The sequence below is a fragment of the Peromyscus leucopus genome, chromosome 1, assembly GCF_004664715.2.
Source record: "Peromyscus leucopus breed LL Stock chromosome 1, UCI_PerLeu_2.1, whole genome shotgun sequence".
Classification (NCBI taxonomy): Eukaryota; Metazoa; Chordata; class Mammalia; order Rodentia; family Cricetidae; genus Peromyscus; species Peromyscus leucopus.
The window spans coordinates 83,051,914-83,070,872 of record NC_051063.1 but is presented as its reverse complement, the minus strand read 5'-3'; the positions used below and the strand labels follow the sequence as shown (position 1 = coordinate 83,070,872).

The 18,959-nt window shown below is 40.8% G+C and overlaps 1 protein-coding gene across 1 annotated transcript in view; it reads right to left on the bottom strand.

Moving 5' to 3' along the window:
• The window catches only part of Usp31 (ubiquitin specific peptidase 31), a 51,859-nt gene that overhangs the window by 10,892 nt on the left and 22,008 nt on the right, over nucleotides 1-18,959 (bottom strand). Inside the window, 9 exon segments of the mRNA XM_028867849.1 lie at nucleotides 618-776; nucleotides 5,882-6,107; nucleotides 8,283-8,402; nucleotides 8,990-9,119; nucleotides 9,912-9,989; nucleotides 12,087-12,181; nucleotides 12,639-12,750; nucleotides 14,779-14,956; nucleotides 17,611-17,755. Coding sequence (XP_028723682.1) covers nucleotides 618-776; nucleotides 5,882-6,107; nucleotides 8,283-8,402; nucleotides 8,990-9,119; nucleotides 9,912-9,989; nucleotides 12,087-12,181; nucleotides 12,639-12,750; nucleotides 14,779-14,956; nucleotides 17,611-17,755 — 1,243 coding nt within the window.

Below are 18,959 nucleotides of genomic sequence, written 5' to 3'. Positions count from 1 at the left end.
TGGTCTACAGAGCGAATTCCAGGATGAGCTCCAAAGCTACACAGAGAAACCCTACCTCGAAAAACAAACAAACAAACAAACAAACAGACAGGCAAAAAAACAAAAACAAAAACAAACAAACAAAAAAAACCTAAGCCCTCAATCAGTTAACAGCAGTCAATTCTTCCCCTAACAGAATAATCTTATGGAAGAAAAAGAACTCTTTCTTCCTTTCTTCCTTTCTAATGGTCCTTTACTGTTTACAGAATGCTTTCACATACCTTCACCAAAGGTAAACAACCAGCAACCCCACTGGGTGGATGTTATCAGATGGGACATATTCCAAGATAGTCCAAACAAATGTCAGAACAGCACCTCAGGCTGCTAACACTATTCCTCCAGGCACTTCACCAACAAGGAAATTATGAGTGGTTTGGCTAGGCTCTGCCCCACCTCTATATGATGATAGTTCATGATAGTTCAGCATCTACTCAAACTTCTTTAGCTGAAATCATATTAGTTCCCAGATTAAGTGGAAGCGTAAAAATTAATCTCATCAATGAAGCCTTCTGAGACATCCTCTGGTCCAAGAATTACAACCTCCTGCTCTGGGAAAACACACCCAAGAACCAGGTTACCTGCCACTGAGCTATTGGCCGACCATGATGGGATGGCTGTCCGCCTCTGGTAGAAAAGTATGTAAGCTGTCTGTGTGCACACCTCATCTTCTGACAGCTGCTGCACATCGCTGTCATCGAAGCAATACCAGAGACCGTCCACGGAGTTCTTACAGTATGCTGCCAAAAAGAGCCCACTGTCAGCACCAGCAAGGCCACACCAGGCACTCTACCCACATACTTTATATTATATATACCCTTTATAGTTCACGTTTATAATTAATTCAATAGCATTTTAAACTGCCCGTAGTAACAGAAAGAGATTAAGGAAAAAAACAAATCCAAATTTCATATCACACCTAGACAGAATGTTCCAAGAAATTCCTAAGTATTCCAATTTCATAACTATTTCATCTCAGAAAACTCATTACACTTCTAAGTATAAGTAGGTCTCAACCAGTGACAATTTTGTCCTGCTAGAGACACTTTGCAATGAATGGAAACACTTTGATTGTCACAACTAGGTGGGTTGGGGGTGGAGGTCAAAAAGCATCTAGTGGGTAGAGGCCAGGCATGTCCACAATACATAGGGAGCATTCTACAACAGAGAATATCCAGTCTCACTGTCAAAAGGCAGGGTAAAGAACTTTGATTTTTGTGTTTACTAGTGACATAAAATATGAACAGCCACCAACTAATATTTAAGACTTACCATAATATAAGCATCTCATTTAATCCTGGGATTTATTATTCCTACAAATTTACACAGGCTCAGAAAGACTCCTTATGGGGCTGGGGACATAGCTTTGCTGGTAAAGTGCTTACCAGGCAAAGGTGAGGACCTGAGTTCAATCCCCACCACCCAGCCTAGCCAAATAATCATCAAGTCTAAGCCCCAGAAACCCTGTCTTTAAGAACAACAAACAAACAAAAAAACAGCAACAAGAAACCAAAACACAAAGTAGGTGTACCTGAGGAGGGCACCTGACCTCACACACTCCACAAATACATCCATATTATCCTACACACAAAGACTGCCTAGCACATAGTTGTGCAGCTGGTGGAGGATGAGTATATGGCATTTTGGGTTTATCTAGTCCTTTGGCTTGTGCTTAAAGCCCTATTGTAGCCCACTCTTTTCCTTCAGGGGAAGACTAAATGATCCGGAAGTTCCCTGCAAACATGAGAACACAGAACTCGAGAATACATACATGGAGCCTTCTCCCCAGTTTCAACTCTAAGCCTGAGATAGAAATAAAGAAGAATTAAGTACTATCAAGAAAAACAAAAAATCAGAACCAGTAAGAGCCAATAAAAACATAGCTCAATTATTAGAATATGTGCTTAGTGTGCCCAAGAACCTGGGTTTGATCACAAGCACCATACCTATGCCAAAACCTTGAGGTCATGAGGCCAAGTCATACTATTAGGCTGGATCAAGGGATCTTATAAACCTTATCCAGAAAAGCAAATTATTATCACACTTCTTAAAATACCCATTTACTGAACACAGATGAGTGCTGGAATATTCAGTAAATGCTGACACAGACTTTGTTAGCCCTCAAAGACAGGGCACACACAATCCTGACAGGCACCACCATGACACCCTCGTTAGGCCACTCCACTTTTCAAGTGTGGAACCACAGAGATGAAAAGGGACCCAGGTGAGGAACTGTTCCTAGCTAGACAGGTCCCAAAAGAGAAGCAAAGACTCTGAATGTGGGAGAGACATCAGGTGCAGCTACCAAACCAGAGAGTGAAATGGAGACACACACAACAAATGGAGTCATAGCAACAGCACCGGCTGGGCCAATGGTGTCAGGCCAGGCTAACACACAAAGGGCCCATCTGGGGAGGAGGCTGCTATTCTGGAGAGGTGAGTGGGAGCAGAACTGCACAGGGACACGCCCACCAAGAGAAGGATAACCTTGCTCTAGTTCAGTCTGTTTCCTTTCAGGATGGTCTGTTCTCGACTGTGGCATGGAAAGGCCACATAGTAACTTACTAATAAGCAAACTATTTATTTCTAATTCTACTTGCTTTTCTCCCGAACACTGCCTTCCAAAGTGTTTTCTAGGCCAGTGCTACTTAAGCTATGGCTCAGAAACTGGCATTTGTCCACAAAAGGAGGCACCAAAACAAAAATAAGCAGTCAAAAACATCTAGCAATATGATACTGCTGTAACATTCGTATTGTATTTTTACAAAACTGGCTTATGAAGGATTGGAAATGCTAAAATAGAAAATATCAAGGTCTTTATCACAGATAGTTTGAGAGTCTCTTTTCTAGAATCCTTGTACAAGTTAGCCATATACGCACTATGAAATTACAGCAAGAATGCATCAAAGACATTCTAGTGAGAACTTCAAACCAGAGTATCGACAGCTAAATAACTGCTGTGAGGTAGCTCAGCAGGTAAAGGTCCTTACAGCCTATTTGATGCCTAGGCCCCACTGATGGAAAGACAGAACCAACTCCCTCACACATGTTGTCCTCTGACATCTACATGCATTGCCATCCCCAAAGACAAATAAATAAATGTAATTTTTTTTTAAAAAAAAAAAGGTCATGTAATGCCAGGGATTGTTTTCTCTAAACTATAACTGTAAACATTTAGAGATAAGATAAGCAATGGTTTGCCTTAAGAACAAGAAAGGAGGGACCTGGGAAGATGGCTCTGCATGGTACATAGTGGTAACCCTATCGAGTCAGGCTGATGCTCAATGGACAGCCCAGCCTAAATTGGCAAGCTTCAGGCCAGTAAGAAATTGTTTCAAATCAAAGTAGACAAAGCCTAAGAAACAACACCCAAGGTTGTCCTCTGGCCTTCAAACTCAAACCCAAATACACACATAGAACAGGAAAGAGGAAATAATGTAGACCAGTGACTCTCAACCTGTGAGTCGGGACCCCTTTTACAAGGGTCACCTAAGACCATCAGAAAACACAGACGTTTACATTACAATTCATAACAGTAGTAATATCACAGTAATGAAATAGCAACAAAAATAATTTTATGGTTGGGGGTCACCACAACATGAGGAACTTAGCATTAGGAAGGTTGAGAACCACTGATTAGAGACTATGCGAGTACCTCCTAGGGAAGGGCCAATGAGCAGACACACTCACTTCTGCTCATCACTGTGCTTCATGGGCCCAAGTAAAGTTATTTGGCCAAGTTCTTAGATGGCTCTACAATCACACCCAAGCTCCTTTTACTAAGTCACACTGCTTCTAAGGTTTTCAAGTAGTTTCCAAAGTCTGTTCTAAATAAAGAACAACATGATATTCTGAAACCTAGTACTGTCCTTTTTTCCCTAACAATTCCTTGCCTAGGTAGTATATAAGTCTCTAATTTGAAAATAATTCTTTACCAAAGCTGAAACAGTGTAAATATCAACCAGAAATGCTGGCAAAGGTGTTGATACAGTGAGTAGCTAGTAGATATCAATTACATCTAAGTCCTTTTCCATTCTAAGAGTAAAGAATAATTTCATGACTCAGCATCCAAGAACATAGACATTACTAGTAATGTTAGAAAAGCAAATATCCAACTAGAAATACAATCATCACACAAGCGGCTGTTATAAAAATATATAAAACAACAAACATTGCATTGCCATCTATCTAAATAGTGTTCATAAAAAGTACAAGGTAAAACGTATTTAAGCTATTAATATCTTATGTGAAGCGAAAGCACCTTAGGAGCCCCTTTTCTCCTTGCAAATACTTCCCAGACAAGCAGAAGCCAAATTGTTGGGTCATGAACACACCAGGAGGCTGGGTCGTTCCTCTCAAAAACAGCTGCTGCCAGCAGAGTTACACTAGAAGGGTTTCAAGAATGAGCGATTATAGCTAGTCATCTTCCTATCCTGACTGGAAGAGAGCATGCAAGGTTGGGAAGGCCAACCGGCACTATTACCTTGCCAATACACAGGGGAATTGGTGGCTAACTGCTAGGAGAAGAATCTACAAGGAGTCATCAACATTAGATTAAAATTTTAAAAAAGAAAACAATCTATGTTTAACAATGGGAACAGTTACTAGTCAAGTCACTTAACAGAATATGTCCTGAGAAACACAATGTTAGACAACTTGTCATTAGAACAGCAGTATAATTACACAAGCTATGAGGCCACCCTATCACTAAGCAACATCATCTTTGCTGGACCACAGTAAAGATGAGGCTCTCACTCTGAGCCCACGTGGTACTACTGCACAAACAGGTTGCCAATCTCAGGCAGCTTCTCCTCCCCTCCCCTGGGTTCATCTCCACTACCACTTACTAAACACATGGCAGTGTCCTTAAATTTTATTTCTAGCTACATCTCTACCTACTTGTTCCTACTCCTAGAAGATACACAGTGGGATTTCGTCACCTGTGATACGATAAAAGTCTATTTATTGTAAGCTAACTACAAAGTGTTTAATATTTATGAGTGAAACATACCAGTAGTCACATCAGTATAAAAGAGCAAATGTATCACAGTATTATTATGGATGAACCTTACAAACGTTACGCTCAATAAAATGAAGCGGCTACAAAGAACTAATAATACTGTGTGGTCCCATGTACAAGAGGTACCTAGAGCAATAAGTTCATCAAGACAGAGTATGGTAGTTGTCAGAGGCTGGAGGAAAGGGAGCATGGAAATTACTGTTTAATGAGTTTCTGTTAGAGAAGATGAAAAGTTCTGGAAATGGACAGTGATGTGGCTATACAACAATGTGTTCTCAATGCCACCAAACTGGACACTTAATACTGACTAAAATGCTAAGTTTAATTATGTATATTTTAACTATGTTTTTTTAATGTTAATAATCTTTATCTGGATATGCCTGATAATCCCATTTCACAACAGCATCCTTTCCACCTCTCTCTAGACTTCTTAGGCTGACCACAGTTGCTTTTATAATGCAAAAGTAAATTTACCCTTAAATGAATAAAGACATCATGAAAGGGGCTCATGACCATTTTAAGTTAGGGAGATGCTAGAGCCTCAAAAGCATCACATAGCTATAATGGGGAGGCACGCTGGGTAAACAAGAGTGGCTCCTCAGCTGTCTTGTGCAAACATTCTCCCATCAGGTCTGCTCACTACTGGATGAATGAACTCAGAAGGAAGAAGGTTCATGTATTTGATCTTGGACAGAGATCTGGAGGATGAAGCTGCTCTCAGAGCTGGCAAAAGGCACACTGGAAGAGAAAGGGAGGTTCAAAAGCTACAAGCAAACAGCCTGAAGGAAGCGTCAGCACAGACACGCGGCCTCTCGCACTGCAGACCTGTGTAGTGCCCCCCTTGCATGGTGCCATGATGATTGCACACAGCATACAGGTCATAGATGTAGTCCTCAGGGTCCCTCCCGAGTCCATAGGGCCGTCTCCATGGGGACCAATGAGATGGCAAGCTCCAGCTGCTCTGGCTTCTCTTAACCACATGAGGTGTCATATCCAGGCCAGTCAAGGGGAACTTGACCATGTTCTGAAGTTTCATACGCCTGTCTCCTTCCTGTTGCAAGAAGAAAAACAAGTTCTGATGACATTTTAATGCAAGCAGATGGAAGTTCAGTTTAGCATGAAATGTGGGCTCTGTCAGTTCAATCACTTTGAATCGCCTATCTGATGCTTCCCAAGACACATTAATAGGGAAATAGACTAATAGTATTAACTGTACAGCAACAAGCTTTAGTACGACCTAAAATAGAACCGATGAGAAGCAGCATGTAGGGAAAATGAATCTCCCGATTTTCATTTATTTATCTCTCAAAGCTTTTGTTTTGGGGTGGGAGACAAGCTTAAAAGGAAAGTGACAATTTCTTTTTACTCTGTCAAATGCCTGAAGATAATAGAGGACAGCCATGTAAAGGGCAACCCCACACCTAGCCCAGGAGAGGTATTCAATAAGCAGTGATCCTTCCCTCCTCACTTCTCCAACTAGCACATTTACTTGGCTAAACTTAACTAGTTAGCCAACAATCTTGCATAATCTGTGTTTTCCATTAAACCCTTTGGAATATCCTTGAAACCTAAAAAGCTGTTGAATGAATATTATTGCGTGGTTTCTATGTCCAGGAGAACATTTAGCAAACTAATCAGACATGGATGTGACAATCGCAATGATTTATGATGGATCTATTAAGGAACAATACACGTTCATAGGAGAAAAGCTTCTGAATGAGAGCCAGGCTTATTCCTGGTGAAGAGGGAAGCACTGAGGCTTGCAGGGAGGAAGTGATGTCACCAGAATTGTGAGTGAAGAACTGTGAACAGTGTGTACAACATGTCGGGAAGGGCAGGGCTACAGAGGTTAAGAAATCAATTAAAAGACTGCAACTGCAACCGCCTGAACAATAACAGAAAGTCATTTAGTGGTAGGTGACAGCACTCAGGAGGAGACACACAAGGACTCCCCGGAAAAGCCAAGTCAATCTGCACAAGTGGCAACCTAGATGAGACAAGAAGGAATGTCAAAGATGACACTGCCGTTTGGAGTCTGGGATTCTGGAAGGAAAAGTGAAGGAAATCAGTTAGTATTAGAAGAGGAAGACAGAGAAGGCTGGACTGAAGTTTCAATCAATTTCCTACCTGCGGAGCCCAAGCTGGATGCCCAAGCCAAGTGCCATGCTTCATTACCCTGAATGAAGCCTAGTCTGGAGCAGTCCCCTAAGTCCCACCTCGGTGCTCAGAAAACCCCGACCCGGGGACTAGGTGCGTCACCCTTGGTCCATCTTACGTCTTCACAGCTCTCCCTCCCTGCTGCTACACCTCTGCTACACCTTAGTCAGCAGCGGCCCCATGCTGCCCACAACACTTGCAACCTCTCATCTGCTAACCACCCAACAGCTGACAGATCATGTCACAACACACTTGGGCAATTGCTGCTTCTGTGCAAAGCTCTTCACTGAAAGCTGGCTCTGCCCTCAAGGGTATGCTTGGACAACTGCTCTCTACCCCTTTCTCTTCCATCTTAGCTCCCACCACTCATCTTCTGGAGTGCCACCCCACTGTCCTGCTTTCAGCCTCTTCACGGCCCAGGCTCAGCATAAACTGCTTCCTCTGTCACATGAAGTACTGCTTCTCCTCATCTAGCAAACAGCTGCTCATTTTTTCTCACAAACTCTCTTAAATTCAGGCCACAAAGACTCACTACAGCTCACCTCTCATTAAATTCTCTTACAATGGGGTTGTTTAGGACATTCTTCACCTCAAGCGGTAGATAGACTTTGGGGAAAGTGACTCACAAAGCAGTACAACAAAAAGCTGATAGTTCTATCTATTTATTACTCACCTACTCAACTATATTACAGCTCCTTGAAGCAGGACAATACTGTTTATTACATCAGGTAGAAATAGAATTCTACCTGATCACTTCTCAATCCTAAAGTAAACACACTAAAATTTATGGAAAAAATTTACAAATCTAAATCAAATCCTTGAGAATAAAGTAAAACATGTGCATGAACTACATGAACTATAATTTTCAGGACTTAAAGGATCACAGGATAATCAAATTTTGCTTTAGAAAACATGACTACAGATAGGGTTAGCCAAACATGTGTGGAGTCATTCAGACAGCATCAGTGGGTGAATCCAACAGGGTCACCAAAGAACCTACACAAGCCACCAACAGGAGTCAAGAGAAACAAGGTCATGCTAGCGTTTCCCAGTGACAGGATTTTCTCACCTGGCGGAATCTCTTGAGGTGTATAATAAGCACATCAGGCAGAGTCCACAGGCTTAATGTGATGCTCCCCTGTTGCAGCTGCTTGCAGTGTGGGCACCGCCATGCATCATCTGGAGCAAGCTGGAAACAAGGAGCAGGACTTCCATTAGGTACCACATAATGAAAGTCTTTGTCATGGCAGACAGCTGAACTACTTTCTTACCCAGGGCCTGGTATCACTCAGCATCTCTTTGGAAGCTGCACAGGAGGACAGCCAACGGGATAACACAATGACAAGTAACACCTGGCCAGTGTGGACACTAGATGAGTGCTAAACCTCCCTCCTCAAAGAAGAATGACCAAATGCTCTTGTTATAGAGGCACCCAAGCCCAGCATGCCACTAAATGCAACTTATCACCTTTGCATTAATATGGACTTTCTTGGTCTACAATATCTTAGCTGAGCAAATCTCACTACTGCCAACCAAGGTGGAACGAAGGTGGATACCCCAAGTCCCAAGTCCCTCCCATTTCCTTCTTCCTTTCACCCCACTTCCCTCCCTTTCTGAGCCTGTGTTATCTCCACACTAACTTCCATGAACACACTGTACTCCAAGTTCTAAAAATGTAGAGTCTGTGGGAATGCCAATTCCTGGAGCTTGGGCATGAGGAGTTTTCCTGGGCAGGACTGATCTCCTCACTGTCATCTTGCAGGCCCTCCAACTTACCCGTTCTTCTTTGGTGTAGAGTTGGAAACACTGGGATAAAGTGCAGGTTTGTGGCTGATGATGATGCTCCTTCTGCAGACGGACACTCTCTGCATCAGGGATATACTCATCTTCAGTGTTTACAAACAGGCTGCAATTCAGGGGAAAGGCAGCTTTCAGAGAAGGTCTTATTTATAAGACAGACATAGCAACAGCTTTTCAAAGTACTATGAATTCATAACCCAAAAGACCAGTGCATAAGAATGTGGTAATTCAACTCTTCTACATTCCAAAATATTCTTGGAAATTTCTTCATCTGCAAAGTTTATTTCAAGAGTTAACTTGGAGTTAGCTTTTCTCAAACTGTCCATGATTGCGCTTATTTTGTTTTAAATTATGTGTATGTATGTATATCTATGTGGATATGCATATGTGAGTATAGGTACCCGTGTGGGCCAGAAGTGTCAGTTCTCCTGAAGTTGGAGTTACAGGCTGTTGTTAGCCTCCTGACACAGGTGCAATAATTGAACTTGGTTCCTCCAAAAGTAGTATGTGCTATTAACCGGAGCTCTCTCGCGCTCTGTCCATGCTACTTAAATCATTCATTCGTTCTTGTCCATGGTATCTAAGAACATGTGCTTGATACAAGCTTCCTAGTCTACAGCTGTACAATCTTGAGCACACCGATCCTGTCTGCTATAAGCCTACAAGAGCTGATGATCCAGTAACAAAAAATCAAAGTATATCAACATACACAGCAATTAATGAACAAATGCTTTTCCCTCGGCAGCAAGTACTCTTCTAAGGTTTTGAGCCTTGTAAAGAAGTCAGGAAAAGAATAGTGCACTGCTTCAATGAAGGGTTAAACACACTTAAGCTATACTCAGTTAATGATAAGAATTGCATGTGACAGCTACATTGAAAGACCGACAAGCAAACTCACAAGTCCTTGGTCTCCTTGTCCCACTCTACTACCAGTTTCACGTGAGCCGTGCCGCCTGGTCCACAGGACTTCAGTGCCCTACAGAATGAGAGTGGAGCCACATTGTATTTTCTAAAAGAAAGATCCTACCTCAATGTGATTATGGTCTATCTAGAATCTCGTAAGTAAAGGAAATCTTAATAGTCCCCATCAGAAAGTCTTTAATCAGACCAATGTAGCCTCTGATTTTGTAACTAGTTTACCAGCAGAATGGAAAAATCCTTAAAACATTCAATATAGAAATAAGAGTGGAAATTTAGTATCACCTTATAAGTTTGCTTATATTTGCAGATATTATTTATTATCTCTGCAACTTTTGCCCAGTGTCTTACCCACACAGAGACTAGACTCAGTTTCCTGGAACAGTCTGCTCTCACACTTGCCCAACCCCACCCCACTATGCCTACCTTGTGTCCATGTCAACTCCCCTGTACCTTCTTCCTCCATAAACACACACCCGTCAATTCACTGGTCATCGCCATTTTTTTGAGACATTCATCACTAATGGATAATATTACTCATCTTTTATCTTTTGTATGCTGTGCAATATGTTTAGATTATTTAGCTACTTTCATGTCAACCAAATAGTGACATTTGAAACATGACTATGTTGTTTAAAAGAAAATGGTGGTGGGGGAGAGTGAGACAAGTGTCTCATACACCCAGGTCTCAAATCCACCATGTTGCCAAGGCCAGCCTTCAAATCCTGATCTTCCTGTACTGGAATTATAGGCATGCACCACCATGACCAGTCTGTGTGTTTTTAAAAAGTATATGTTAAAAATAAACATTATAATAAAAACAATGCAACTTTTCATATTTAATGTAGCCACATGTGGACAGTCTAGATACATATATCTGCTAGTACAATAGATAGTATAAAGATAATAAAATATTATGTATGAAATCACAGGAGTAGCAAAGTAGAGCAACTAATTCCATCAGAGGAAGAGGAACAATAATTATTTTCACAATAAAGGAATGATGGACAGTGTCACATGTTCAAGCAATCATCAGTACAATAAACACAAAGGCACATTTGGTGTAGTGGGGAGTGAGACAGCAAAGAGACCTGACCAAAGAGAAGTAAAGAATTCAAACTACGGGATATGGGCTTTACATTCTAGACCACAAGTCACCAGGTAAGGGTAATGACTAGGGCATGACCAGAACATTAGCCTGGAACACTTCAATCTTCATGGACAAGAGTGTAATTTATTTATCATTCATTTATGTATTTATTTATTTATGCATGCATACATACATATGTGTGTATTTGTGTGCATGTGTATGTATGTGTATGTATGTGTATTTTTTTTTTTAATCTTCCTAACACGAGCTACTTTAATTTCAAGAAAATCCATAGAATACTTCCATGCTGGCTCGTTTTATGACAACTTGACACAAGCTAAAGTCAATGGAGAAAAGAAAGCCTCAATTGAGAAAAATGCCTCTATAAGACTTATTTTCTTAAATTAGTGATTGATGGGAGGGCCCAGCCCATTGTGGGTGAGGCCACCCTGGGCAGGTGGTCCTGGGTTCTATAAGAAAACAGACTGAGAAAGCCATGGGGAGTAAGCCAGTAGGCAGCGCTCCTCCATAGCTTCTGTATCAGCTCCTGCCTCCAGGTTCCTGCCCTATTCGAATTCCTGTCCTGACTTCCCTAAATGATGAACAGTAACATGGAAGTGTAAGCCCTGCCAGACTTCTTTTTGGTCATGGTATTCATAACAGCAATAGTAATGCTGACTAGGACAACTTTGTACCCAGTATGAATCAAAAGTAAAACAAGTTCTATTTTTTTTTATGTTTACTTGTTAGTTTTTTAAATTATTTTATTTATTTTACATCCCAACCTCAGGTTCCCCAGACACCTCTCCTCCCAGTTACTCCCCTCATCCTTCCTTCCCTCTGCCCCCACCCCATCCACTCCTCTTCTGTTTCTGTTTAGAATGGGGCAGGCCTCCATGAGTATCAGCAATGCATGGCATATCAAGTGGCTTAGTACTTAATTTCTCCATGAGCTTAAAGAACTTCAGACACCTACATGGAAATTATACCAGACATCAGACATCACAGTAAGTGTCACATAAGCACATGCAAGATTCTTGAAAATGGTTTTGTGTTTGTTTTTACCTTTCTACTGTCGGGTGGCACAAGGGCTGCTCTTCCTGAGGCAGCAAGTAAGTTATTCCCACGACACTGACCACACGCAAACTGAATGGACACACCTATATCAAATGACAAATGAGAATTAAGCTGGATTTAATCAAGGGCATGTTTCACAGTGGCATTTCCAAAACAGATCAGATACAGCAAGCAGCTCACCTTACAAAATACTCCTCCACTTTAAGTACAAGGCACTCAAATATAGCTTATTTACCAAGTATTTAAGCATTCCATTGCTTTCATTGAACACTAATTTAATGGTCTTCCATGAATACATGGTAATTTTTAAAATTTACAGATAGAAGTTCTATAACATCTCAAGCTGCTGATCATATGCCAGCTGTACTAGACAGGCACCATAAAGGAATACATAGCAGTTCAAGGGAACTTTGCAACTCCTTTCAGAAACTGGGAGTAAATTCTTAGTCTTGAAAATCCCAACAAAAGTAATTTCACCATACTGCCTGCTGCTTCTGAGTAAAAAGCATGCTCTACTGGGAGAGCAAAATGCTTACAAACCTGGATGCTGACAGTAGGTCTCAAGAAATACTTCATCTTCTCCAAGATCTCCTTCTGCAGAAGGTCCCACGCTACTGTCTTCTCTAGGTGTAGGACAAAAGGCAGTCCAAATCTGCCACACAAACAAAAAGGTCACCTTAAAATACAGCAGTTCTTTCAGAGTTGCAAGCCCTTATCCTTGGTCTTTTTAAATTGGATCATTATCTATCTTGTTTTAGGATAGTATTCAAACAGAAAAAAACTAAAATGGTAATCTCATAGGGAGGTAACAAGGTCAGAAAAAATGCTTAGATCTCTCAGGTGAATAAATGGCCTCAGTAGAGCACGGTTAAGCAGCAAGGGGGCAAAGACAGTGAAGAAATACCAAAGTGGACAGGAGCATGACCAACCATGTACACCAAGTCAAACAGTGTCAGGAAGAGGTAAGGCTAGATGATCGAAGAAGCAGGCAGCCAAATCCTGGTACTGACAAGAGAGCCACTGGCAAGCAAGTGACAGCTGAAGTCAGCTCTTAACTAGGACAGAAGCCAGCTGAGCTCTTCCAGGTTCCTAAACCCTATAAACTCAGAGAAAGTATTGTAGTTCTCAGCCTTAGCTGCATCTGAAATCACCAAAGGAGCATCAAAAATTACTGTTGCTCAAGCCAGCTCCAGAGATTCTGATGAAGTCAGTCTGGAATGTGATCTAGCACTGAGGCCTTTCTGAGAGACCTCAGGTAGTTCCAATATGAAGTTACAGTTGAGGACCATTTTTCTGGCCTCACCTTCATTCACACCCTAGTTGTTCAAACCTATGCACTGATTCCCAAATGTGTCCTCCTCTTCACACCCAGATCTGTTGCAGACCACACTCCTTCAGCACAGAATCACTCCACACCCTCCTATGCTCTCTCCTACTCATCTGCCATGATACCCTCCTTCCCCCATGAACCACAGCACTAGCCGCTGGGTTAGAAACACCCCTGACATGGCCATCCTTATGTGCTGGCTAGGTTTACATCAACTTGACACAAGCTAGATTCATTTTGCAAGAACGTCAATTGAGAAAATGCCCCCTCATATTGGTCTGCAAGGCATTTTCTTGATTAACGACTGATAAAGGAGGGACCAGCTCACTGTAGTCTTGAGCTGGTGGTCCTAGATAGGTGCCATAAGAAAGCAGGCTCAGAAAGCCATGGTAAGCATGGAGGAATGCTGCTTACTGACTTGCTTACCATGAGCAGTCAGAAATCTGGGAGTCAAAACTCTCTCCAATTTCTCTGCTGCCCTCTTTAAGAATTCATGGGAACTATAGAATGTCTTCAAAGTAACTTTATCACAAAAGCTTCACCTAATGATAACAACAGATGAGTATGTTTCAGAAGGACTCAGAGGTTTTTTTTGTTTGTTTGTTTTATTTTGTTTATTTGCCAACACAAAAATATTGGAAGAGAAAGGTAATGAGTTCAGTTGTGGCCCTAAGTCTAGAGAGCATGTATCATCCAAAGAGATACATTAAGACTTTTTTTTTAAAGTTTTAAGATACAGGTTCAGCATTCTAATAAAAGCCTAATACACATAGGACATAAGCTCTCAAAATCTAAGCAAGCTTTTCTTTTCTTCTCCCCCCCCCACACCCCCACACCCCACCCCCGCAAGACAGGGTTTCTTTGTGTAGCCCTGGCTGTCCTGGAACTTACTCTGTAGACCAGGCTGGCCTTGAACTCAGAGAGATCTGCCTGCCTCTGTCTCCCAAGTGCTGGGATTAAATGTGTGCAACACCACCACCACCACCACCACCACCACCACCACCACCCAGCTTAAGTGAGCTTTAAAATAAGCGTCTTTCAAATTCTAACATCCTAATTTTATAGCTTTTCCCTTACCAATCCAACAAACCAAACCAACTTATACAAAGATGCCTTGTGAATAACAGAATGGAAAATGAACTGCAGCTAGGCATAATGGCACCTGTCTGAAACTCCTGCATTTGGGAGCTGAGGCTAGAGGATCACGGGTAGCCTGTGGTACACAAGTCTCTATCTCAAAACCAAAACAAAATTCCAATGGAAAGTAGATTTTTCATCCCTACTTTCAAAAGATTTTTAAAGCATGTAGCCTCAAAAATGTCAGTACTTATTGGGAAATAATCTGGTTCTTACCTTTTCCCCTGCTGCCCAGTACAGGCCCGGTTACACACAAGCAGAACAATCTTGTCACTTGCCACTCTTGGGGGCAAGTCCACTTTCCCTTGTTTTGCTGTTGTTGATGGTGGGGAAGACAGTCTGTGATGATCCAAGCCAAATTTCAAGTGGTTTAAATTGTTGTTTAAGTGAATGCCTGAAACAGATTAAAAAAAAAAAAGCTCAACTTAGCCCTTAAAGATTCTTTTCATTTAGTCATTACAAAGAACAAAAATAGAACTAATAGGAAACTGTCATTATATAATTTAAACCACAATCAAAAATAGGGACAAACACTCTATTATGACATTACTCATCTAGCTATTAGGCTAGGCATCAGCATTCATCGTTTCCTTTAAAGTAGGCTTCCCTACCTTTAAAACTGGAAATTAGAATTCACCACATGAGTTAAAGTCAAACAGAAAACTGACTCAAAAGAAGGGCAAGTTTACTGGAATGACCCACAAATATGATTTAAAGTTAGATCCAGTAACCAGTAACCAAATGCACCCCAAAAGCAATGTAGACAACATTTGGAATCAGCTACAAGGTTTCACTCGTGTTTCTTGTCCCTGGTTATCATAACAAGAGATAAAACTGCACTTACTAATCCAGAGCTGTTGTGAGAACATAACTAGAACAGATCAACCCACATTAGCAAGAACAAAAAAAATGCCTAACAGACAGCACAAATCTTCAGTGTTCTATAGCAGAGCTTCCTGTTATCAGGACCATCCATTCAGCTATTCAATACCTATCACAAGGCTCTGTAGCTAGTCAAATGGCAATATCTGCTAATTCCTTTACTCTTTCAAAAAGGATGTCACCTAGTGAAATGTACCCCCATAAGAAGAAAAGGCCTTTCTGCCAACACCACCAATAATAATAACACTAGAAGAAGAAAACAGAACAGCTTATAGAAAAGCACTCGCAGCAGAGTTCTGGCAGTAAGCTAAGTAGCCAGCAATCTAAGACTTGCTGTTAAGATGCAGCAGCATTATAATAATTTGAATGACAAGTACAAAGCTAATATCAAAATAAATTCCAGGTAGTTTAACAAAGCAATCACTAGAAATACAAAAACCTGAACTTTAACCAAGCTACTAGAGAGCATTACATATTTTAGGCATAAATACCACAAAGAAATCCCAAAATAACAACAGTAGGTATCACTTTATAGTCATTTTAAACTGTGATGTGGAAAACTAAAGATAACAGAACCAAATCTGAAACAACAAATTACCTCATTCCCAGGTTCTTAGCAAAGGTAAATGTGTGAAGTGATCAGGATTTCTAGTGATATAAAGGGATGCTGCTCAACTGCTACAAAAATCTACTCTTCAAATCAAAGCCCTGTGTCTCCTAACAGATGGGACCTGGGGCCAGTGATTTAACCTCTCTAATTCACAGCTGTCATTCCCAGAATGAGGAATATGGTGCTCTCACTTGTTGCTACTAACTAGAGCACTCATAAGGTCTTTAAACCATAGTCTAACATATGCTTGTAAGTGATGTGTCTTTCAAGACAGGCATGCTCTAGATAGAGTATAATGTTTAGATATGAGATTCATTAATGCATAGGAACTCAATGTGATAAAATAAACCCTAAGCAATCAAATAACAGGAACTGAACTGGGGGATTTTTCAGTTGAAAAATCACTAGCTGGACTCTTGCTGCATATTAGAAACCGTTAGGTATAAAAAGATGAACTATAAAGTGGCAGCACTCCAAAGAATGCCAGTCTAGAGGGAAAGACAGAGGAGACCAAATATATCCACTAGATGAGAAGCATTGACTGGTGCTCTGCAATCCAGCAGAGTGAGCCAACATGTCCTTTACAGGCCGTGTATTTGGAGTCTTGGTCCTCAGCTAAAAACACCACTAAGAAGCAGTGCAAACCAAGGATATAAGGACTCCCTAGAGGAGCAGTCACTGGGGACACTCTGACTCACTTACTTGCCTATCTTGGTGGTATCTGACTGTCCAAGTGTAGTTTCTAATTAGTTACAAAAGAAGTCGGGCTATTCTTTCAGTTACACCCTTTTTTTTTTTTCTTTTAAAGAATTAGTTTTGAGATCTCTCTCTTCTTTTTCTTAAATTTGTATTTCTATTTATCATTGAGCACAGGAACATAAATTCCTGTTGCAATGAGATAGATACAGAAAAACAACAAAAAGGGAATAAAATATGAAAACAGTGATTTCTTAGAGGTAATGGAATGGAAGGAAAAACTCCACCTGACTGAATGGGAGGAAGGTCATCCAAGGATCCAAGTGCAAATTCATGGCAGAGATAGAAGAACCAAATAAAAAATTGTTGCTAACATGTGAAAAAGAAGACGAAATCAGTCTTGCTCTCTGAGTAACTTGGGGAAGGACGTCTTTATAATGTGCTTAATAGCTTTCAAGAGTAAAGGAAGAGGAACAGAACAGAGATTAAAACACAAACACACATACACAACTAGCGAATTCAAGTAGCTTAAGACAAATTTGTATAAACTAGGGGGAAGGAGAGCTGGTGAGGTGGACTCTGGGTATTGTAAAGGCATGTGAAGAAATTAGTATAAAAGGCAAGTAAAGGGTCAGATGTTCAATACACAGGAATCAGAAGGATCACTATTAGCGATAAAAAAAAAATAGAGATTTTTTTGAAACCAAGAAAAACAAACAAAAGATAATAAAAATCTAAAAACACAACAGTATGTACACGTAATCACAATTTTTAAAATAGTATACTATCATATAACACTCCAATGCCCACAGTGGTCAAATCTGCAAACTCAGGTGCATTGTAGAGACGTGACCATTTACCTCTTTGACTGAGAATTCCTTCAGGCCTAAATATTTCTGGAGTCTCAAAGGCAAAAATGCAATCACTTTCATGAACCGTCTCCAGGTCATCTGTGTCACTAAAGGAACGATGGAACCCATCATAGTACATTTCCGTTAACACAATCTAAAAAATGGGGAAAATGTGAACAGTTGGGTAACTGGAAATTCAATATAAAATGATCTTCCAATCCTACCCTGACCTTCACAAGACCATCAGGTTGGTAATGCTCAGTGGGGGCTATTAGATGTCTTCTAGGACCACATTATTTGCTGGTAATGAGAGACTCTTAGAAGTATAATAATTGCCTCTGTGACTATGTAACAATACACCCTGAATCTAGAATTCTATGGCACTAAATCCAGAGTCCCTCCAAGTTTGGGGAAAGGTTATAACAGAATGACTCATTCTTCTGTTTCACAGGAGGAAAAAGGAAACAGAGATCTGCCTAAGGTCCCACATGTTTTCAGTCCTCATGGAGGGGACAGACTACATCTGAATCTAAGATATTCCTTCATATCATTAAATTCTCCTCTTTTCAGATTTAAAAAAAAAAATGTCAAATGACCATGGCTATGTGTATTAGAACACATAAAATCAACTCAAATGCGCAATGACAGTAACTACTTAAATGCAGCCCTATTGACTAAGAAAGCTAATAGAAAGGATGAGATGCATATATCTGCATTATGAAGCCAAGCTCTAAGTAAACAAAAAGCAGCTAAGAATGATATGTGTAATAACTACTTTTAGAAAAGACTATAGAATTTTCCCAGAAAAAAATCTGAATACTGTACAACACAGCGCTAAAGGTAGTGACCTTCGTAGCACTGATACTTCAGATACTTTTGACTTCTAAGTTATATGTTTACAATGAAACAGAAGCACAAGACCGAGAAGAAAACAATGGCTACATTTAGAGCTTATGCTGCAGGCTCAGCAATACTGCCCAATTCGAAAGAACTAGACTGGGCAAAGTAAGAGAAGGTTCCAGGCCCAGCCTGCCATCAACCAGCCCTGTGTCCTTAAACAGGGCCTTCTTCAACAGGATGAAAAGGCACCACTGGGCATCAACTGCCACTCCCCCTCCCCCATCACCACCTCAAGAGTCCCAACATTCAACAAGTTTGAGGTGAAAAGGCCGAAGGCCTGTTTCACAAATGGCCCAGAAAAAAAAGAAAAAGAAAAATTTCTTTGCACATTTCCTTCTAAGGAATTTTATGCTTATGCTGTTTTTCTCCTGGTGAGCACGGAAGTATAATTCACCGCTCCAGAAAGCTGAGGGCTAAAGCAAACTAGTAATTATATCACCAATGTACACCACATGTGA